At 36.0% G+C, this 24,815-nt stretch overlaps 1 protein-coding gene and 1 non-coding gene across 3 annotated transcripts; both read right to left on the reverse strand.

Moving 5' to 3' along the window:
• On the reverse strand, window positions 1-23,151 carry MOSPD1 (motile sperm domain containing 1). Of its 2 annotated transcripts, XM_066356934.1 has the most exons (7): window positions 23,015-23,143; window positions 12,459-12,508; window positions 10,906-11,160; window positions 10,699-10,774; window positions 8,206-8,423; window positions 2,913-3,074; window positions 1-1,351 (listed from the first exon to the last, which is right to left on the reverse strand). In XM_066356934.1, exons 3-7 carry the CDS (start codon window positions 11,057-11,059, stop codon window positions 1,320-1,322), a joined length of 642 nt encoding a protein of 213 aa, XP_066213031.1. In that variant the 5' UTR covers window positions 11,060-11,160; window positions 12,459-12,508; window positions 23,015-23,143; the 3' UTR covers window positions 1-1,319. The 2 variants fall into 2 exon arrangements, with proteins under 2 accessions (XP_066213031.1, XP_066213030.1); XM_066356933.1 differs by lacking the exon at window positions 12,459-12,508 and having other exon boundaries at window positions 23,015-23,151.
• LOC136386568 (U5 spliceosomal RNA) lies at window positions 21,674-21,791 on the reverse strand. The gene has a single exon (XR_010747938.1). It is a non-coding gene; the product is annotated as a U5 spliceosomal RNA (small nuclear RNA).
• Window positions 23,152-24,815: the final 1,664 nt, after the last annotated feature.

Below are 24,815 nucleotides of genomic sequence, written 5' to 3' on the forward strand. Positions count from 1 at the left end.
TTACACAATATACCTACATGATCCGTTTAATGATTTATGCGCCCCAAATGGTTAAACTAATAAGGATTTTCTATGAAAGAGTATATGTAAAAGCCTGTAGTTTAGAAGCAAAGTACCGTTTCCAGCAAAAACCAACCTCTAGCATACATTTTGTGTTTACACATACTCCTTGAGAATACTACAGTAGCAGTGCATAAGTCCATTCTGTAAAAAGATCTGAAAAATGAATTTCAAGAGATTCTTAATGCATCATGCTCTCAAATAAAAATCCTAAGTATGACAGTAACAGTTAAAACTGCATATATATGTTAGAGATCAGAAGATGCTATAAAGAAATATAAATAGTTGAATTTTGGGGACTTCTGCCATCCCTTTGTGTTAATAATAAATATAAACCTTAAAAATGTCTCAGTGACTGATATATAATAGACACAGATATCAAGGATTTTCTATACTTGGCTTAGGGTTTATCTTCACATAAATCACTCAGCAATCTGGGCTAGTCGCTTACAGTCAGGCAAGAGACTGCAGAAAAGATAGAAATTTTCCTGCTATTAACCTAAAGCATTATTCAGAGGTAAAGCCAAGGTGAAGCAACTAACTAAACACATTCGTACCTTCTGTTAGAATTCTTAGACCAAAGAGAGAGGTCACCTACTTTTATGGGGTTTAAAATAACCCCATGTTTGGTGTTTGGACCACAACCTATTCTATAATTCAGAAGATGAATTAAATATGCCCTGGCTTCTGTAAGCCCTAGGATAAGCATGATTCCTCAGTACCTTGTGCTTTTTTATAAACCCTCCACACATTAACTAAAAAACTCTTATTTTAGAAACACCATAGCAACTGTTTATAATGATAGAGGCCCAGGTATAATTTACATAGTAACATTGACGTTTGTAGCTAGGAAATAAATGTAATTTTATTTTTAGGCTGGTCAATTTGGTGCTTTAAGCCTTTAACTTTGAAGGGCAGATGGGCCTAACAATTAAGGTATCTTTAAAGTAAATTAGAAAGGTGATAAAATAATAAATGTTTTAATTAAAGTCTTTTGCACAATATGTTTAGATATAAAAAGAATTTCTTCAAAGAATTTTCTATGTGTCATTCAGAAGCATACTGTTGTCTATAACATAATGTGCTAGAGTCCTTTGAATAAAATTATAGGGTAATTTAAAATATATATTATACATTTATAATCATTGTAAATCATTCAATAGTAAGTACCATGTTAATGGAGTGAAAAAGAGATAAAAGGCAGTCCACATCCATATTTTCAAGATAAATTTACTTCAGAAGTCAATTGAATTCCTTGCTCATGTTCTAAGTATAGCCATTGTGATAAGTCCTGAAAGGAAAACAAAAATTGGAGAACAGTTAAAGATATGCATTTTACAAAATTTTCCATTCAGCAATTGTTTAGCCCTCAGTGAGCAAATAAAATACAGCATATAAGCAGGTACTCTACCAAGAACTTGACGTCAATTCAAATTTAGTTGATATTATACAGAAAAAATTGCAATTTGTAGTAAAGAGCAGTCACTGAACATAGCTAACTTTTTAACCATCAAATATACCACCCACTTTATCTGGTCACATCAGCAAGAATAATATCAGACATGCCTTTAAATGTCAGTAAAGCCAGCTGATTTCATCAACAAAAACACTGTGGGCCTATTTGCGTCACAAGGTCCTAGGGCTACAGAGATAGAAGCATAGTGTTCCTGTTTGGCTTGTCTCTTTGGAAGAGATTCCATACATAAAACCATAAAAATGTAATAACATGCTCAGTACCAAATGAATGGTTAAAAAAGAGAACAATCACATAGGACTGGTGCAGCCGGAAAAGATACTCCAAAAGGTAAAGCTGAAATAAGCCTAAAAGATGAACAGGGAAAATATAGAACAATATGATGGGCAGACATTCATCTGAAGGAAGGGCGAGGACATGAAGATCAGACTGGGACACCAGATGAGCTTTTTGGGGATCAATAAATAAACTCACAGCTGTAACTATGGATTTATGTAGGGCAGAAGCTAGACAAGAGTAGCTCAGAGAGGTCTCAGAGTATGGAGAGTTTTAAATGCCAAAGTATGGAATTATATGAAAGCATTGAAGGTTTTTGAGTAGGGAATGGTGGTGGTGAAAACAAAGCAGAACAAAAAGCAGTCTGACAGCAATATAATAGATGGTTTTAGGGGAAAAGCAGGAGAGGACAGGAACAGAAAGAGAGGGCACAGACAGACGTTAAGAAAACAACTTAGAAGACAATTTTGAAATTAGAAAGAGAGCACACTAAGGAATACTGAGAAAGGGTACTGAAAAGAATTCAGAGACTGTGAGAAAAGAGTCATTCAGCACCAGAACCCTAATCCTTGACACATTAGGTAGATACTGAGTAATGAATAAATGTTTCAGTTCACCTAATTATGAGATTTCAAGTCAGGATGACTGAAATAATCACTTACCAGGAAAACTGGGAATTGGTTTAAAGAGAAAGGTTCACAATATTAAACAAGGCTGCATTGTTCATCTTTATCACTGTGTACACTTTGTCTAAGTGTTTCCCTAGGGTCAATTCCTAGAAGTAGAAATGCTATATCATGGAATATATGCATTTTACATGTTTTATACCATTGTAAGTTAACAAAAAAAGAAAATAATTGAAGAAATACAGTATTAGGTACTAGATAATAATTTGAAAAGTACTAAATGTAAGCCAAAAGTTAAATCTTAAAATGCACTTTACCTCAACATGCTTCTTAAAGCAATCTTTTATCTGTTTTTGTCAGAAAACAAAATCAAAGCACCACCACCACATCATCCCAAACATAAGACCATCACTATCACCTCCAAGCCATAGAAACTGCCTACACATATGCCCCAAATGTATCTTTAAAACACTTGCCTAAGATGTAAGCAGCCACTAATTTTTGATTCACACTTAAGTGGAGGTAGAGAGGCACCAGTGATTCCACATCCCCCAGTGTAGGAAGCATCAGAGCTGCAATGCACACCACTCCCAGGAAGACCGTTAGCAAACTAGGTCCTGAGGACACAGTTCTGGTTTCTGCAAAAAGACAAAAACTACTAGCTTGCTTTTAAAAAAACAACTTAGACAAAAGTTTGTTCAAATTTGGTGTCCACCACTAACCAGGATTCTGGTTTTATCTAACTTATTTGAATCTTTCCCCATCATTCCCATTTCATGAGGACTTACCTTCTGGACTTATCTGGAAGCCCATAACTTCTCTGAATCATTACTGAGAATGGAATGTTGAAATGACACTGTGAGGTAGTGAGTTCCCACTGAAAGGTTACCATTCTCTCCATTCCACCCCCACCTCATCATAATCAGTAGAATGTTTTTGAACATATATCATCTGTGTAGGTTTATGAATTATATGCACAAATACTATACTCTTAAACTTAATATACATACAAATAGAATTGTAAAAGAATGGGTTAAAAATAGACATTGAAATTATGATATCTTCTTACTGTACCCTAATGGATTGCTTCTGTGTATTATTTTCTGAAATCCACTGCATTAGAGGTCTTCTACCTCCTGGGAGTATCTTGGGTAGGTGTCCAGGCAAGTGGGGTCCTAGTAACTGCATCATTCTTCTACCATATTTGAAAATGTTAAGACAACAAAAAGGCACTACTTGAGTGTTTTAAAGCTGCCTATGAAAATTCTTGCGCTCTGCTCTACCCTCATGTACAGCAAAGAAGTAATAAAGCAGCCTTGGCCAAATGGCTCAGTTGGTTAGAATATCATCCTGATATGCAGTTTGCCGGTTCGATCCCCAGTCAGGGCACATACAGGGACAGATCGATGTTTCTGTCTCTCTTTCTCCCTTCCTCTCTCTAAAATCAATAAATAAAAATTTTAAAAAAGAAAGCAGCAGAAACAATATTTGGTAAATATTATGCTAAGTGAAACAAACCAGTCACATAAGTACAAATACCTCATGATTTCAATTATATGAGATGTCTAAAATAGTTAAACTAATATAATCAGAAAGTAGAATGGTGGTTGCCAGGTGCTGGAGATATTTAAAATGGGAGTGACTCATCAATGGGCATAAAGTCTCAATTATATAAGATGAATACAGTCTAGAGATCTGCTATACAACATTGTGCCTGCAGTTACCCATAGTATATTGTACGCTGAAATATTTGTGAATAGGGCATATCTCATATTAAGTGTTCTTACCTTCATAATAAAGTAAAATTTATAAAACATTATTATTAGGCCTGCTATTCTACAGTTCTGGGTATATGTGTACAATATTCATACCCATGTTTTTAAGAAACTAATAACAGCACTTTCTGTTATACGACTTTCCCCACTACCCTTACTTTCATTAAGAGGAATAGCCAACAGCAGCACAATCTTTGTATTTTATTAATGAAATAATGTTCGTTTTATTATTAAATGCAGCTATTCTAAATTATTGATACTGTAGCTGTTGTGCAAAGTTTAATTGAGCATCGCCAAAGCAAGGTAGGTAAAAAAAAATTCAAATTTTATAGTGATTATTGCTTGAAGTGAAACAATAGCATAAATCCTTAAAAACAAGTCTTATTTTAGTTAATAAAGTACCTTTCCATTTATATTTGTTGCAAAGATACATTTTCAAGGAAAACATTTATTGATGACAATTACACTGTTCATTACAAACCCACAATAAAGATAATTTCAAGAAATCTTTAGTATTTAGAGAAATTCTAAAATCATTTGCATAAATGCTTAAATTTTTCAAAATGGAAATAGCTCTTTTCATTATCGTTGTAAAAATTTTATAGAGATATGGACCTTTAGGTCATTTTCAATCTTTTATTATTATATAAATCTGGCTAATTCTCTTAAGCCAGAGGGCACTGACTCAAACGTTGCAAAGACATAATTCATTAGTAATGCAATTAAGACAAACCCACTGAGATTCAGCTGCATGTTTTTTGTGACAGAGACAGAGAGAGACAGAGAGAGGGACAGATAGGGACAGACAGATAGGAAGGGAGAGAGATGAGAAGCATCAATTCTTCGTTGTGGCACCTTAGTTGTTCACTGATTGCTTTCTCACATGTGCCTTGACCAGGGGGCTACAGCAGACCAAGCGACCCCTTGCTCAAGCCAGCGACCTTGGGCTCAAGCCAGCAACAATAGGGTCATGTCTATGATCCCACAGTCAAGCTGGCAAACCTGTGCTCAAGCCGGCCACCTCAGGGTTTTGAATCTGGGTCCTTTGCATATCAGCCCAATGCTCTATCCACTGCACCACCACCTGGTCAGGCAAACACCCTTAGAATTCTACATACTGGAAACTGCACAATTAATTTATTACAGTCCTGTGTTGAATAATGATGTTTTGGTCAACTACAGGCAACATATACAACTGTAGTTCCACAAGGTTATAATGGAGCTGAAAAATTCTTATCACCTAGTGATGTTATAGTCATCACAGTGTCATAGCACATTACTTTTATATGGTGTAAACAAATTACCAAACTATCAGTCATATAAAAGTATAGCAATACATTTATGTACAGTATACAGTACTTGATAATGATAATAAACAACTGTTACTGGATTCTGTATTTACTATATTATATATAACTTTTATCATTATTTTATTTACAGTGTACTTTTTCTACTTAGAGTTTGATATAAAACAGTATGTCAAGTTATGCAGGCAACAACAGCCTCATAGTTCTCGTGTTTTCCACATCTCCTGATTGCATCATTTTCTCCTGTGATTGATTTAATCTCATATTGTTTTGTACAGTAACATGCTGTACAGGTTTGTAACCAAGGAGCAATAGGCTATTATACCATATTGCCTATGTGTGTAGTAGGCTATATCATCTAGGTTTGTGTAAGTGTATTCTATGATATTTGCAAAAAAAATTGTCTAATTACATATTTTTCAGAACATATCCCAGTCATTAAGTATCACGTGACTTATTAAAATAATAAACAGGATACATTAAAATATAACAAAGTTAACATACACTGAATCAGTCACCATTAAGCTGTATTAAAGAAGAAAACTTGACTCAATTCCATATTAGAAAAATTGGGGTAACTACCCACAAACAGGTCATATGGGCCAAGACTATATATGGGACTTCACTGGTGTATTGCCCTTGCTCTAGAGAGTGTCCAAAGAGGTGAAAACCTTGTAGGACAAAGAAGACCAATGTAACAGACCCTACCAAATAAAAAATCCAGTCTTCCCAGTGTAACCCATGCATACAATTCCCATGTAACTACAGTATTCACTGATTCCACATCCGCAGATTCAACAAGCATTGATTTTCAGTTGAAGAATGCAGAACGCATGGATATAAAGGGCCAAATAAGGCCCTTGAGTATCTGTAGATTTTGATATTCAGAGTAGAGGGAAGGGTCACTGGAGCCAATCACCTTTGAATACCAAGGGATGATTGTACTCTGTGCCAAAGACGTGATGGTGAATAAGAAAAATAAAAGGCCTGCTTTCACTAAGCTTCGTGTAAATGATTGCTTGGAGAATTTTTTTTTCAAAACAGAGATCACCACGTGTTATTCCATTATCTTCATTCATCTACCTACTCCAATTTTACAATTATAAGAATATTTTAATATACTTCATACACCAAAAGTTTATTATAAAATAAGAATAAAATGCTCACTTAAGACACATTGTAATTATTTAGCCTTTCAGGATGATTTTTCACATGAATTCTAACATATTTAAAAATAAAAGAGGATAAAAATATAACTAAACCTTTAACTTTTATTATTCTTGGCTATTAACCCTTTGAGTAGTGAGTTTTTTTCATGCTCGCTAACCACTGGAAGTGAGTTTTTTTTTTTCAAAATATGAAATTAGTTCCAGTTACAGTTTTATTAACTTAAAATCATGTTTGTTTCATAATCAATTTATGGAAACAAGAAGAGCATACATATGCCTTTTTTAAATGTTGCCTTACACATTTTTAAAATAAATCGATTGTACTCTGGATGGTCAGGAGGCATGAAGACGTACATGAATGTTCCTACTACTCAAAGGGTTAAACCAGTCTGTTAAATACTAAGACAAGCTCCAAAGACCACTTTATTTTAAATTATGAATTTAACATCAAAAACAAATATTCATTAAATGGCTTTCAAAAGGGGAATCTTGCATTTCATAAATATTTATATGTCATTTTAATATTGATTTGAAGTCAAAATGACATTTAACAGAGAATATTTTTCAGCTTCAAAAGATGAAAGGCTGGTCCTGTCAGTCTATAATAGTTGCTGAGAAGAAAACAATCTACTAGCTAATACTTAGTCCCCAATCTTGGTATCACCAGAAAAATCGGGCACACCCTACATGGACTAAGACTACAGTAATCAAAAAGGCATTGCTCCCTGTTATCGAAATAAACAAGGTAAGATGAACAAATTGATAGGGATTTATGATTTAATATAATGACAAGTGGATATTCTGTGGCAATTTCAAGGACAGCTGCTATCACATTCATATATCACCATCACAAAGTTTCCATGCTTTGCTATGGAAAATTTGTCTTCCTCCTCATATAATAGGGTTGGAGAGGGAGATAATGAGAAGTTAAAGAGGTAGAGGAAAAGACATCCAAAGAGTTGAAGATTAGGATAGTGTCAATGTTGAAAGAATATATCATAACACTTCTGAATATCTAAGCTGGAAGAAAATGAGAAATGGAGAGGGATTCAATTAATAGCCTACAGGGGATAATATAATGTACATAGTTTAATTAACTTCAACTTTAATGATTTTTTTTCAAAATAATATGAACAGTGCACCAAGCTTGGCCTATTGCCAAATCTCTCCTTCTTTGAACTAATTAAAAGAGAAAGGATATAGGAAAGTCACAGAAACAAAAGTATATAATTGCCAAATTATGCTAACATTATAAAGTACAGTGCCTGCATTATAAGGTTTTATAAATGTAAAGGTTTACAACAACATCTGTCCTCTCTCCTTACAGCATCCTCTGAAAGTCCAGCTCTAGGCCTTGGGCTCGATTTTAGGTACCGAATCTCTAGGTTCTGTTTTAAAATAGTTGGTTAGGTTTAAAGCAACAGATTATTTTCCTAGCAATTATTCTTAGCCCCTAATTATTTTAAAGTTAAAAATGTGTATGACCTCAAAAGGGCTTTAAAAATAACCCAAAATTACCTGGTTGAAATGACTGCTCAAAAAATAAACTTTCGCTTAATGGTTCCTTTATTCTTTTTTCCTCTTCTTCCTTTTGTTGTTCTTTTGCAGAAGGGAGAAGAGTAGCCACAACCTCTTTCCTTCCTAAAGCCTTCCTCTGACTTTGCTCAGAAACTTGAAGGCGAAATTTGTCTATTACACCATAGTGACAGGATCGAACATCTCTATGACGAATCACACTGAAAACATTTAAAAATAACAAATACTATTTAGATTTCTGGGAACCTGTCAAACAGAATTCAGCAAAAGATTTCATACAGTAAAACAATATTAAATGACTATAATCAAATACTTAAGTACAGAAATTTGTTAATGATACTAAAAATAAATCACAATATAACCAAAAAAGATATGGAGCATTCTAAAATATTTTATAAAAGCACATACTCTAAACATAGAATAAAAGTCCTAAGTTAAAGAATGATAGGTAAGGAAAATTCCTTTTGGCAATGATATTTTATTCTGGATATCTGTGTGCAGTAATATTTACTAAATAAGTGCCCTAGCCAGTTGGTTCAGTGATAGAGCATCAGCCAAGCATGTGGAAGCCTCGAGTTCAATTCCCGATCAGGGCACACAGGAGAAGTGACCATCTGCTTTTCCACCCCTCCCTCTTCCATCTCTTTCTCTCCCCCTCTCACAGCCATGGCTTGATTGGCTTGAGAGAAGTTAATCCTGGGTGCTGAGGATGACTCCATGGCCTTGCTTCAGGTGCTAAAATAACTCGGTTGCTGAGCAACAGAGCAGCTGCTCCAGATGGGCAGAGCATCTCCCCATAGGGGGCTTGCTGGGTGGATCCCAGTTGGGGCACATGCAAGAGTCTGTCTCTCCACCTCCCCACTTCCCCGCCTCTCATTTATTAAAAAAAAAAGATTACTAAATAAGGTATATGAAATTGTTTCTTCTCCTACAAAAATCTCATACATTTCTATTGCCACTTTATTGTTAATTAACAAACCTCACCCAGACTTAAAATTGAAATCCATGAATGCAGATAAAAATAGGTATTAGCATAAGTAATCTAGTTTGACCAATCCAACAGAAGGCTAACAATATACTTCTGTATCTCTCTAAAGAGAAGAGTATAACACACTTTAATTTTTACAAGTTACCTGCAATTCCATACATTTTGCTTCATTCTTAATAGAAAACACAGAACAATTAGGTCATTGGTAACATAATATTTGGCTAGAGACTACATTTCTTTGGAATAGTCCTTGCTAGTTTTGTACTGAATGAAAGTCAAAGGAAAAGTGAATAAACATCCTTAAAGATACATCATGTTAAGGCTTTAAGTTTAGTCAAAAGAAAAGACATCTTCTCATTCTCACAGAAAATTTAAACAAATACCGTTTACTTGGTGGCTTAAATTAAGGGCTGATGAAATGAATCCACCTGGTCACCAAAAGTTCTAATGTGAAAATTAAATATGAACAGCTTGAACAAACAAGAATTTATCTGACACTCTAAGAAGAAGTGATCTGGAAGAGCTCAGATAACCTTTTACAGATAAATTGTTATGCACTTGCTTCCTGTTTGTATAGATTAACTTCCAAACTTATTAGCTGAGTCATTCAGATGAATTTATATAACCATTGTTCTGAGAATATAGTACTATTAGTTTCCCAAATGTCACTATAATAGCAAAATGTTCCAAAGAAAACTAAATTCCTTATTATAGTTAGAGAAATTTAAAGAAGGAAGTTAGTACAGCGATTTTCAACCTTTTCATCTCATGGCACACATAAACTAATTACTATACTAAAATTCTGTGTCACACCAAAAAATCTATTTTTTACCCATCTGAAAAAAAATAGGTATAATTTTGATTAATTCACACTGGACAGCTACTGTTGTGCTGGCTACTGTCATACTTTTATTTGACAATCTAAGAAAAAAAGAGGTCAGTGCCCCTAACTAAATCATCAGGTATTGCATGTTTTAAAAATTCTTGTGGCACACCGGTTGAAAATCGCTGAGTTAGAACTTGACCTTTATAAATGTCCATTATGACTAAAAGCACAACAATGAGGAAATATTCTTGGAAATATTAACACAGACATCAATTCCAACATAGTGAAATATTATTAAGTATTTGGTTGACCCTCTTAGAATTTCTTAACAAGAATTTTCTTCCTTTTAATTAAATACATTGGTGTGACATTGGCTAATAAAATGATATAGGTTTCAAGTGTATAATTCTCTAATGCCTCATCTGTATATTGCATTGTGTGCCTACTACCCACAGTCAAGTCCTCTTTCATCACAATATGTTTGACCCTTTTACCTTGTACTACCTCCCTCTGGAATTTTGAAAGACTAAAACCTTCAGTAAAAATTTAAAGTATAATAAATGCCTATGTGGAACAGCTTCAAGAAAAAAACTCTTTTCAAGTTAAACACATAAATATTAACACACTTAAAAGATGTTACTAAGAAGTGATTGGGACTTACATATCCACACAACACTGAGGCTTTACCGCACCTGCAGCATCAACAACAACATACTTATTTGGAGTAGTACATAAAACTGAAAGAAAAAGTCACAAAGGCCATTAGTATTTTTTTAAAAATTAGTTTCTACAAATATAAAATTAGTAAGGACTAGTTAATATCCATCAAATAGACCTACCTTTGAATAGTTCAAAGGAGGAGACTCACCTTTGAACTTTAAGGCAAACTCATAGGGATTATATAGAGTCAACACTTGCTTATGTGTTGACTGGTCATCTGCATAAAATATTAGCTCAGTGGGAAACACAAAAACTGGAAGATTTCCTTTCACTAATTCTAGCTGTCTTTTTTGTTGATGCATTGGCACTGAATCCCCCTTGCTGCAGCTTCTGTTCTTACAGTCTCAAATCTATTTTGGACTTTTCTTAAAGTCAGTTAAAAATTCCAAAGCATTTTGGCAATCTAGAAAGAGAAGAGAGAAAGAAAACTGAATGTGAATGATAGCTGTTTTCATTTGTTGTCTTGCCACAAAAAGTATATTCAGCATGCAATAAAATAAGCCCCCAAATCATTTAAACACGCCTTTTGACTTTTCCTCTTGTCTTAGTTATGTAGCTTTTACTGAACTGGGCAAAGAGATTTATACATGTTCCTTTCACATTCAAGATTTCAATTTATAGTAAATAACAATATTTGAATGAATGAATAAAGGCTTTGCACCTCAAATTAACCACTCCCTTTCAAAGAGACAAGATTAGAAAGATACCACTCTTTTTAAACCTCAGACTTTTTTAAGTAGAAGAAAGTAAGTACTGTTATCACTAATTTTATGTGAGTCAATCAGAACTCTAAAAGACTAAAATAATATAAAACAAAATAAATTTCCATGATTTATGGGAGAAAAACATGAGAATCACTTTCCACTCATTTCAACAATGCTTTAGTTAGTGCCTTCAGGTAGCATGGATGGGATAGGTCTTTTAATCTTTTTTCCTAGTCAAACCCAAGAAAAGCAAAAATGTCTGGAAGAGAAACCAAATATCCAATTTTTTAAAAGCTGTCCAAAGAGAGTTTTCTATGAAAATTGAAAGTCAGTAAGTGAGCCTTGGCTTGCAAGTGGCACTGTGCCTCCCCTCCTACGCCAAGTGCACAGACTTCACTAGAGCTGTTTTCTTCCAACTTCAAAAGCCTTTCTGGATTCCTCTTGGAGTTCTTGAATATGTTCCAGACAGTTGTAACTGGCAGAAGTCTGACTGTCTGATAAGTGAAATGTTTCTGTATTTCTTTCCTAAATCTAATTTTAAGCAACAATATTATTTAGCTAGCAACCAAAGTGTGACTTTTTCAGATAAAATGCCAAAGCTAAAACATACAATCACAGAATATGTCTGATTTTCACCCTGTAGATCACACCTTTAAAATCGGTCATAAAACATTTAATACTTTGTGTTAAGGTTCTCATACATTCAAAAAGAAATATAACAAATTATTAATTGTTTTTTATTTTACCAGTTATTGGGGCTCATGTACTCTGATTCTATGAAAATATTTCCACCTTTTATCAAATAGGATACTGTATAGTGAAGTATGCACATTTTTATCTTTTTCTTTCAGCTGAGTGCCTATTATAGGCCTGTCACTATGTCAGGAGCTGCACAAAGATACAAAGACAAATCATGTACAGGCCCTGTCCTCAAGAATCTCAAGTCTCATTGATAAAACAGAATAAGTATTTAAGCTACCTTTATTGTAATACATACTGTTGTATATGAAGTACAAGGGAATTAGAAGACTTCATAAACAATTCTTCCTGGAAGAGAGGTCAAGAGATGGCATTTGAGGTAGTTCTTAAGAAAAGAAGGAGACATACTTCTGTGCTGGGGGTGTGGAGTGGGGGTGGCTAGGTAGGGCATTCAGACCTAGGGAACAACAGCATAAGCAAATGTTGCAGAAACAGGAAGGTAAAGGAGACTGTTGAAAAGGTTGTCATAATTCACAGGCTCTCCTAGATAATCATGCTACTTTATATCCACATATTTCATAGCATGTAGCTCACAACAGTGTTCATTTTTTTTTTTACCAAAAAGACCTATCAACATATTTATTTGTAATAATATTTAACGTTTGTATAATTCATAACAAATTGCAAACTTTTCATTAGTTACATATACTAAATGAATTAATATATGTAAAACTTTTAGCACTTAATCTAGGCCAGGCAACAGTCTAAGTATTTGTTGTTGTTATTAAATTAGGAAGAGACCAATTAAGACAAAAAGGGTCAGCAGGCTTCCTGTTTCCTAGTCTAGTATTCTTTCTGCTCTATCAAAATAACTGTCCATTTCAATAAAATAAAACTCAGATTATTCTGAAATGCACATGAATAAATAATTCTAATTTTGAGTTTTATTTGCCATAAATTTCTTTTTTTCCCCTAAGACTATACATGTTTGTATTTGGAAAATGTGCTCTCAGAACATTAGTATTTTATTTTCTTTCAATAAAAAAAATCATAAGCTCTATAATTACTTTCTTAGTAAGTCTGGCTATTAGGAATAAAACATCCAAGTTTGACATCACTAAATAAAATCCAACATATTTTAATACTGTTAGGATGAGAATTTAAGCTTTTGATAAAAGGTAGAATTTCTGATTTGTGAAAGATAGTTTAGTCAATAAATGTTGATAAAATTAGTATCCCATCTAGGGTGAAAAAGGTTAAATTTATCCCTCACTCTTTTAAAATTCCAAAATTTTATTAGGGTAAATTCAAAATGAATCAAAGCTTTAAATGTAAAGAAATAAAACACTAGAAACCATGGGAAATCTCTTTTAAAAATAATCTTAGGCTTTCTAACAAACAGAAACAAAAAAATATTGCTAAATTCAACTAATCTTAAAACTTTAAAAATTCTGCATGGCAAAATATGTTTTTCAATAGTAATTTTTTTTTTTTGTATTTTTCCAAAGCTGGAAATGGGGAGGCAGTCAGACTCCCGCATGCGCCCGACCGGGATCCACCTGGCATGCCCACCAGGGGGCGATGCTCTGCCCATCTGGGGTATCGCTCTGCTGCAACCAGAGCCATTCTAGTGCATGAGGCAGAGACCACAGAGCCATCCTCAGCGCCTGGGCCAACTTTGCTCCAATGGAGCCTTGGCTGCAGGAGGGGAAGAGAGAGACAGAGAGGAAGGAGAGGGGGAGGGGTGGAGAAGCAGATGGGCGCTTCTCCTGTGTGCCCTGGCCAGGAATCGAACCCGGACTCCTGCACGCCAGGCCGACGCTCTACCACTGAGCCAACTGGCCAGGGTTTCAATGGTAATTTTAACTTACTTTTTAGAGAGAGAGAAACGGAGGGGGGGCATTGATCTAGTTTTCCACTTATTCATGCATTCAATGGTTGTTTCAAGTATGTGCCCTCACTGAGGCTTGAGCCTGCAAACTTGACCCTTAGGGGACAATGCTCTAACCAACTGAGCTAGTCAACCAAGGTGCAAAACACTTTTTAAGCAAAGCCAAAAGAACATTTTCAATTCATATCATAGGTAATGTCTAATTTTCCTACTATATCTAAAGGACCTACAAATCATTATGAAAAAGATGACTCAATATAAAAATGAGCAAACAATAAAATATTTATAGAAAGGACATACAGATTTTTCTTAAACTTAAGATTGTGTGACCTTACAAGAGAAATACAAACTAAAGCTATATACTAAAATAAATGTTTTTACCTGTCAGATTGTCAAAAATAAAAAAGTTTGATAACACATGTTGGGAGCAATCACGCATGCTCTTAACATTGCTGGCATGGATATAAATTGGCACTTCCACTATACCTGCCAAATTTAAATGCATATACCCTCATATCTAGAGATTCTATTTCTAGGAATTTATCCAGTATAAATATTCCTGCTGTGTGAAATAGTGCATGTGAAAATTTTTTGTTTGTTTTTGTTTCTCTTTTATCACTGAGGATTAAATAAAGTTCATGTGAAGCACATGGAATAAAATCTGACACTCAATAATAGTAATTTGTTGTGTCAATAGCAAAATATTGGAAACATCCCACTGTTCATTAATAGTACATTCATTAAATAATATAATATAGTGCACATATAAAACCAAACTTGGTGTCATTGGAAAAAAGTGTAAAGATGGGGTTTTGCGGGGCCCTTCAGAAGTCAGGGCCCAGGGCATGTGCCCAGTGCATCCCCATTAAATCTGCCTCAGCCTGCTCCCTTGACCTTACTGTGAAAAGCAAGTTTTTCTTTGTGTATTAGCCCTTTTCCATTTGTTGTTTATTCACTCACCTGTCTTTGTTATCCTCCAGTAAATGGGTATGGCCCAACACTTAAAAAATAATAATATGATATAGCCTTTTGTTGGGATACCAGATATCTGTCAAGAATTAAGAGGACACTCTCTGGGTAGTGTGCATTAGGACTGATCTTCAAATGTAGCATTCAGTGAGAAAAGCAATGTGCAAAACAGAGTGTAAAGTATGCTGCCATTTGTGTGGAAAAGGGAGATAAAAGAATATGTAAAGCTATTTTGTTGGATATGCGTAAAACATCTGGAAGGATAACCAGGGTCACCCCTGGAGAGACAGGAGTTTGAGAGTTTTCTCCAGATACCCTTTGTATCTATTGAATTCTCAATGCTATGAACACCTATTCAAAACCATTTTTTTAATTCAAATTAAACAACATTGCTGAGACTTAATTTCAAAAAGATGCCAGTTTTGAAATACAAGAAGCAATTTAGAAACAATGTATGAAACATCTGCTAATTGTATTTCCAATTTATGATCTTCTAATAACATTGAAAACCTTAAAACTGTGTGTAAAATAGAATTACAATTATTTAAAATAATTTTACATGCAACAAACTCATTGCAATGAGGAAAACAAAAGTTTATTTACGATGACTTACAGACTTAAGAAAATGTTAAAACTTTTTGTTATAAAAAAGTAAACAATGGTTTATAAATTTAGCCAGGAAATTAAAATTAACCATACAGAAGAAGTGCTAAACTCTTGGTTCTAACTTTAAGGAGAAGTTAGTTGTCACAGGTCAGAGTAGAAATTTTACTAGCTTTATATATTGGCTTAGTAGAAATTCTCATTCTTTTAATTTTCAGGCTTTCTTTTTAACAGTTGAATATGTACACATTTTCTCACGAATTGTGAATAGGCTGTTAATCCCCTGGTCACCATAGTGTTTATTTTTAGCAGTTTATTATTTCTTTTCATATTCCTGTGTCCATTTCTCACTTATCTTGGCTAAGATAAAAGTTGCCTCCTAAACTTCAACTAGTGGAAATTAGGGAGGACTTAGCACCAGGTCACCAGTGCAATATTAGAGACTGCCAACAAACCTAATGAAGCTAACACTTGCCTTTGATAGTTTTCTTGAGACTAACATTTTCTATTCTTCTTGCTCCAGTTATACTGCAAAATGTTCAAGTGCAAAAGTTCTGGGGAGAGATTAATACTAAGCCATTAAAACCTTCCTGAAAATGTGTTTATAAAGCTGCTTTCACAAGAGCATGCACAAAGTCAAAGAATGTGAGCTCCTGACCCTTATCATTTTACTGTTGAGCAGTGCAGGCCCAGTGTGAGTAGAGGACTTACAAAGGTATCGGTGGCCAGACTCTGGTCTCACACTTCCCTATACAGTCATCATTTCCTTTGTGTTTCAATTCAAAAGTCCTGCCTCCCTGATGCTGACATCCATGCACAACCGCAACTGTACAAAATTTCCCTGCTTTTCCAGAGAGTTCTCAAAGGATGATCCAAAATTCAAGTCTTTATATGTTTTCAGTATTATAAAGAAAAAAAATCAAGAGACAATTCCACTTACTAAGTTGTGCACACTTTCTTTTTCTGATTATAAAAGAATACTTATAGTTGTCAATAACTATTCATTAGGGCATTAATAACCAAGGTTTATCTTATTCAATCTCTCTGGACGTCAAAATTTTCCTCATTCTTCAAAGCCTAATTCAAATTCCCTCTCCTTGCAAGCTTCTTTTACTAGCCCGATTTACATAGATCTCACTTATTTTATTATACTATTTTTAATACTTACTGTATGGATTGGCTATTTTGACATTTGTTTTGTGTGGATTAATTTTGACTCCCCAGACTTCAGACATAATGCCATATTGTTTTCCTGTGAGTTTTTTCTCTTTTTTTTTTTCATCCTTCATATACCCAAGCTCAGTGTTAGACTCTTAGCAGGTACTGAGCTTGGCAGTTAATCTAGAGATGTCTACTAACTTTTGTCTCCTTCATCAAGGAACACTCCCTTCCCTGTAGTGTAACACACTTATCCAAACACAGGCAACAGACCCCCATTACAGTAACAGTCGATCTATAGTGGCTACTTGCCAGGAGTTGGGGTAAGAGGAAAACAGACAATAAGCAATCCCATATGCCTCTCTCCCATCCTTCCCTTTTTCCCTTCCATCTCCCTCCCATCATCTCCTCTGGTTCTTCAGTGCTCAACTGTGCCAGCAGTGTTTAGATCTAAGGCCTCAACATATCCCCATACCTTCGACCTTACAGGACAGTGCAGCTGGGAACTGGTGCTGCAGGAAATTACCTTGTCCTTTCCTTCTAATCTAACGAAATGCAATCCTGAGTGAAATTTCAAAGAAAACGCAATGTGTATACACCACTTTGTGACCAGTTTGCAAACGACTCTCCCACAAAAAAGAGCCTAAACACAACGAATTCCTCACGCATACTTTCCACCACCAGTCCAGGGAGACCAGTACCACAAAAGTGTAATTATTTTCTGTTTCCTTCACTTTAGATTGACCAGAGGAAGAAAAAGATGATACTCCGAGATAAACAGGGGAGTTTCAACGTCGTTTACCACCATTGATTCAAAAATTTAAACACCACAGAAAACACTTTAAAAGCATATTGTCATTTGCTCCTCCTTTTTTTGAGGCTGCAAGAAAAATAAAATGAATTAAGCGAAACTTAGGTATTCTTGTACTAAAGTGGTTCAACGTTTGAAACAGAGATGATTCAAAGCACAGACTTCCCCATAAACTAGTGACCTATGTATGTGGCTTCAGAGCAGCTGCTACTTACTACTTACTTGTCCCTGCTTCTCATGTTTACTCTGATCAGTGTTTCTAGCTCCACTTCCAGGCCTACTCCCTTTTATCTGGGCACAGGGGCTATCTTCTTCTTCCACACTTGGTGCAGTCCTTGCCAATGGCCAACTAAACATGAAATAGTTAGCAGTAAGATCTTTTGCTTTACTCTCAATCGTATTAAAACCTTTTTCCTTCCCATTTCACAGAGTTCTCTGCCTATTGGAATTTCAGTATCATCTATTGGGATTTTTAATGGCTGGTATATTCTTAAAGTCAAATCTTTCACAAATGATGTTATAATATTCATTTACATTTTTAATTTTTAAATGGCTTAATGCTCAATATCAGGCAGTTTTGTTTTTATATATTTTCTAGGCTTTTTGTATAATTTAGTATCTTACTAATGGGATTGAGTGCTATAAATGATATATAGTGATAGTCTATTACATATTCAAGATGTAAAGTTGAGTAGTGTATGCTTTATTCATTTAAAAATAAGGATACCCTCCAGAAATATCTTTTTTAAAACATTTCTTTTAAACTACTTATTTTCAACATTTGTTTTATAATATCTCAATGTCTTCAGTTATTTCAAGATGTATGTGCAATTCTCAAAGCAAAATCCATATTAATTATTTATATGAAATATATATATACTTTCAAAAGTTTTAGAATCAAGTTCATTAAAAAATATTTACTGAGCACTTATATACTAGGCACTGTGCTAAAGAATGTGGAGAAACTGCCTGACCTGTGGTGACGCAGTGGATCAAGCATTGACCTGGAATGCTGAGGTCACCAGTTCAAAAGCCTGGGCTTGCCTGGTCAAGGCACATATGGGAGTTGATGCTTCCTGCTCCTCCCCCCTTCTCTCTCTCTCTCTCTCTCTCTCTGTCTCTCTTCTCTAAAATAAATAAATAAATAAATTAATTAATTAATTAATAAAATAATTTGGCCTGACCTGTGGTGGCGCAGTGCATAAAGTGTACCCTGGAATGCTGAGGCCACTGGTCTAAAACCTTCTCTCTCTCTCTCTCTCTCCTCTCTCTCTAAAAATGAATAAATAAAATCTAAGAAAGAAAGAAGGTGATGGTCTGCCTTAAACAGGAGTTTGCACTAGATGTGGAGAGAGGGGTGAATTCCAGGAAAAATCTGTGTAGAGACATCAAAGGGAGTATTAAAATGAGCTTTCACACTGGATATGGTTAAAAAAATGGTATCTATGGGGGAGTGGCTGAAAAGGAGAGCTGGAGGCAGATGGAGACAAATCTTGTAAACCAAGTTTGAGGGTTTAGACTTGATTATAGATGCAAGTGTTTCACAATATGTGGTGCTGGAACAGCAGCAGCAGTTTCACCTGACAACTTGTTAGAAATGCAAGTTCTTGCGTCACGAACTAGCCCTACTGAATCAGAAATTCTGGGGTTGAGGCCCTCCAGACGATTCTGATGCATACTACACGTTGAGAATCACAGCTGCAGGCAATGGGAACCTCCAGAAGATCTTAAGCAGTGCACTGAGTAGATAAAATTTGAAGGAGGAAACCAGTTGCTATTGACCAGTTAAGCACAGCACTTAACTCCAGAGTAGTGATAGTGAGAAAAGAAAAAAAAAAGTTGTTGATTGTGGCATGGAATAATGATGAGGACCTAGACTACAGCAGTAAAAATGGGAAGGAAACACATTTTAGAGATGTTTGGCAAGTGACAAGGATAGATCCACACAAAGGTGTAACTAAAATGGTTTTTATATAAAAGCATGTTGCACTCTTGTTGAATGTATTGACTACTAGATGTTTTAAGAAAGAAATGATCCACATAGACCATAGAATAAGGGAAAGTCAAGAGCAATTTCTATGTGTTCCATAATCTCAAGAACAAAGGGTATCTTGGCTGGTATGTAAATCTAATAGTCTGCTTGTCAGTTCTATTTCTCATTGTTAATTTAGTAAACTGGCATTCACATATTAACAGAAATATTTTGTGAGTTTGGTTAGTGTGAATCAGTCCCTGAGACTAATAGATAATTTCTGCATGTGCTGGAAAAATTGAAGTTCAAACCCTGAAAAGCTAAAAAAAAATTAAAAATAAAGATACATAGATTCTGTTGATCTAACCAAGGTATTACCAAGGTAAAGCCCTGCTAAAGCCACCTTCATTTATAGTAACTTTACCAGTGATCACATAGCCCACTTATTTCAAGAAAAAGTTTTAATGAGTGAAAGAATCAGACTTTGTACTGTGCCGTGAAAGTCAAGAAAATCAAGCGGAATTGTCATTTTTAATTTTGGAGGCAGGATTTAGCTGAGGAAATTTTCAATTTCCTGATGGAAAAGAGAGGTACAGGTCAACCTATTTGGCTAATTTACCTAATGACAGTTTTTCAGAGTGAAATTTCCATTTCTATTAGGACTCTGGATACCTCTTCATACTTACGGCATGTTCTTTTAGTTGATACCAATATCTTGGCTTATTTGACTATCTTCTTTTGGCCAAAAATAATTCCCAATCAAAAACTGCACTATTTTATGGAAGTGGAGAACTATAAAAGACCCTGGAGTTTAAAACAAAACTTTAATATTACAGATGAAATGGAGGGCCTCAAAAAATAAATCACTTGCCTGACCTTTGGTGACACAATGGATAGAGCATCAACCTGGAATGCTGAAGTTGCTGGTTCAAAACCCTGGGCTTGCCTGGGCAAGGCACACACAGGAAGCAACTATGAGTTGATGCTTCCTGCTGCTCTTCCCCATCCCCACCTTTCTCTCTGTCTTGCCTCTTTCAAAAAATGAATAAATAAAGTCTTTAAAAAAGAAAAATCAATTATCTGTTTATTGTAGGGCAACGTTCTCCACAATGCTACAAGGTGGCAAAACAAGACTAAGAGCAATACTGATAACCTGTCTCTTTAAATTTTAGACAATATTTTAAATTCCTCTATTTTCTATCTTAAACCTTTCAAAAATAGAAAAATAGCAAATCACTTACTTTGTTGGGCTGTTAGAGAATGAGGAAGCTTTTCTCGTACTTTCCTGTTTTATGTTTTCAGGAATTGGAGTTAAATGTAAAAGTTCCTTAAGAAAAAAGGAGCCTGACCTGTGGTGGCACAGTGGATAGAACTGTCGACCTGGAACAGTGAAGTCCCTGGTTTGAAACCAGGACTTGCCAGGCTCAAGACACATGCGAGAAACAACTACTATGAGTTGATGCTTCCTGTTCCTCCTCTTCCTTCTTTTTTCCTTCCTTCTTTTTTTATTTCTCTCTCTCTTCCCACCCCCTTCTTAAAATCAATAAATATCCCTGGTCAGATAGCTTGGTTGGTTAGCGTTGTTCCGAAGCACAGAGGTTGCTGGTTCCACCCCTGGTCAGGGCACATACAGGAACAGATCTATGTTCCTGTCTCTCTCTTCCATCCTCTCTCACTAAAATCAATAAATAAAAATTATAAAAAAATAAATTTAAAAAATAATAAATAAAATTTATAAATTAAAATATTTGGAGAGAAAATGTGCATGAACAGTTTAAAGGGAGAAACATGCATTTTTATAAGCTATTTGTTTTATTTTCTGTCATTGCCTATAAAGGGGTAACTTTATACTGAATATCATGCATTATATTTAATTATATATCACATGTAAAGGGAATGTGTCATAACTACCCTTCACAGATTTGAAAAATTCCATATTTTCAAATACCTGGTATTTGAGTAAACCTCTTATTTTGAGAGTTCTAGAAATGTTTCAGAAACTAATTTTAACTCGCATTGTTTGAGTATGTAGAGCTGAACAACTTGAAAGGCACATTTGACCCCATTTTTCAAATTTATCAGTTATATCACCAAATATAACATAAGGTAAAAGTTGATGTCTACTCCTTATACAATATCCTGTATAGAGCATCTTTTTTTTGTTATTCTCCACAGAAATATTTAGTAAAAGGTGAAATATTTGCACGACCTGAAGAGAAATTAGAATATCCTGTATATAGCATCTTACAGTCAGAGAGATTTCCCAGAACTTCCAAGAAATGTCGACAAGATTTTCATCATCAAGAATATATTAAACCCCATGTGTGCCCCGCCAGAAAAAGTAGACTTTTTGCTGTCTGGAATTCACAGTAAGAATAATGCATTCCTAAAGAACAGGACTGCTTTTCCAAAAGATCCAAAGGACCTTTTTTTTTTTTTAGTTTTTTTTTAGTTTTTTTTTAGTTTTGCGTCGATCTCATTTCCTCTCAAAGGTCAAAAATCTAGGACTGTTTTCACCTAATATTTGCTCTCTTGCTTCCCAACATGAGAGGTGTCTTTGAGTCTGCTGGTGTACAAATGCTACTACAGTCCTCAGAGGACAGATGTCAGTTACTTTACCTAGAATGGGAAATGGCAGAACATTGATTAAGGGCGAGGGGACAGAGGAGGGAGTATCAAACTGTCTGTCCTAGGATTTCTGCTCCACCTGATTGGTCCAGGCCCAGCCTTTCCATCCCCTATCCCCACACAGGCCGGCTCCTAGCGAAACCGGTCATGTGAGCCTGTTTACAGCTGAGCAGCTGGTGCAACCAAGAGGATCCGTGCGGAAGTCCTGGAAAGGGAAAGCCTACAGGCCACGTACTCCCTACACCTCCTGCCATTATTCCAAGAAGGCGTTCGCTCTCCCTGCCTGCCTTCCACCCCACTTTCATGTCTTTCTAGCCACCCCGGGATGCCTGGCTCCAGCCCTGCCGATTTCTTTCAAGTTGCTCAATGCGGGGACCAGCAGGGCTGGAGGAAGGAGGAAAAGGCAAGCACAGTGTCACCCCGAACAGGGACTCAACCTCTGTCCCCCAGCCCTCCTCAAAACAATCGCCAAAGAGTTGTCCCCGGAGTCACATCCCCGTGGTAACCGAATTCTGTCGTATAGGCACAGTGAAGATCTGTCTCCAACCGGGCAGAGAGAGACACACACACAGGCTGATCATATCTACGTACCAGGCTGGGATCCGCGTACGGCGGAGCAACTGACAGAGATGGAGCAGAAAAGACTGATTCTTTCCAACTCCCACCCACATTCTAGCGGCACGAAGCCCTGCTGTCAATCAACAAGCCAAGCTCAGGGTTTGGGGACTGCTCTTTCTTTCTACAGGCTTTCTCAGCAACGTAAATGTCCACGTTTTCCCTAAGTCGGAGGAAGAGGGTGACGGGATGGTGGGGGACTCTCACCTCAGTAACACCAGCTCCTCGGAAAGCAGCTGTTAACTGCTCCTCCGGTCCTTTGTCAGCGTCTCTAGGCTGCACAGCCTGCTGGGATACCGGCGGACTCAAGTGCCACCTCTCCGCCCTCTAGCATGAGAGCTGCTGTTGGGGTGGAAGTAGGGGGAAGGGAGAAGAGGTGGAGCCGGGGACGGGGCCGGATCAGAGGGCGGGATTTTCTTACTGCCACCTGGCCTTTCCGGTTTCTTCCTTTTTGATACAACAAACTTCTTCCCTGTGTTTGATCTGCCACTCCCCTCTCTTTTTTCTCTTCTCCCAATACTCTTTCGGGAGACTGGAAACTTTTACAGAGGTGCCACCTGCTTTTGCACTGTTATGCAGCCATCCTCCACTCCTCCCGTTTCTTACTTCCCTACACACAAATCCAGCGAGTACCCAAGGCTAGTTGATTTTATAGTACTTCTGAGGCATGTCTTATTGACAACTCTTCTCCACTCCATCCTCAGTGCTACAAGCTCTTATTAAGCCCAATGACCCTTTGCTCACTTAGCCTCTTGTTTGGACTCTCTCTTTTCACTCTTGCCTTTGTCTACCATCTCCCAGACAGCAACCAGAGGGATTTCTCTAAGATGTATAGGAGTATTATTATTCTGCTTAAAACCTTTTTAATGTCTCAGAAGTACCTACACCCCTTAGCATGGTATATAGGGCCCTCTGTAATCCTTTTCTGGTGCACCCAATACTTTAAACTAATAAACTGGATGTCCATCAAAGACAACAGGACCTGAGATAACTCAACTAGAACTGGCTACCTCAAATCTTCCCAGTCTGTAATCTTCATAGACCCCTTGGAAGTATGATCAATGACAGGATTTTCAAAAATTAAATTTTCATGATTTCAGAAAGGAAGATTAACTTGCAACTGCTACAGGTTCCCCTCCCAACAAGTATAAGGCCCAAAAATTCTCCTCAGTTGTCCAAATGAGCAATGAGCTGCGAGCAGATCTTCCCTGTGTTCAAGCTACTGATGTCTTTGCTCACAGATTCCCTTCATTTATAATGTCCTTCTCTGTCTTTGGAATACTACCTATTTTTTCAAGGCCCAGGGGAAATGCCATGTCCTCAAATAAACCTTCCACAATCTTCCTGAGAACTATTTTTGTAATTGTTGAATTTAAATATGGTTGGTATACAATATTATATTAGTTATGTTAGTTTCATGTGTACAATGTTGTGATTCACCATTTTTATATCATGCAATGTGATCACCCCACTAATTCTAGTAATCATCTTTCACCAGGCAAACATATAACAGTATTATTAACTATATTCCCCTTATCTCTCTCTCTCTCTTTTTTTTTTTTTACCAGTACTCCATCTCCTACTCGCTGGCAACCATTCTTTTGGTCTCTTTCTATGAGTATGTTTTTGTTTTGTTTGTTCATTTGTTTTGTTTTTAAGTTCCACATATAAGTGAAACCATACAGTATTTGTCTTTACCTGTTTGACCTATTTCACTTAGCATAATACCTTCTAGGTTCATCTATGTTGTTGCAAATAGCAAAAGTTCATTCTTTTTATGGCTGCATAATTCTATTCTTTATCTATTCATTTATCAATAGACACCTGTGTTGCTTCCATATCTTGGCTATTGTAAGTAATACTGCAGTATACATAGGGATGCATATATCTTTTTGATATAGTGTTTTTGTTTTCTTCAGATAAATACCCAGAAGTGGAACTGCTGGCTTTTATGGTAGATCTATTTTTAGTTTTTTGAGGAATCTCCATACTGTTTTCCATACCAGCT

The sequence above is a fragment of the Saccopteryx leptura genome, chromosome X (assembly GCF_036850995.1).
Source record: "Saccopteryx leptura isolate mSacLep1 chromosome X, mSacLep1_pri_phased_curated, whole genome shotgun sequence".
In the NCBI taxonomy this organism is placed as follows: Eukaryota; Metazoa; Chordata; class Mammalia; order Chiroptera; family Emballonuridae; genus Saccopteryx; species Saccopteryx leptura.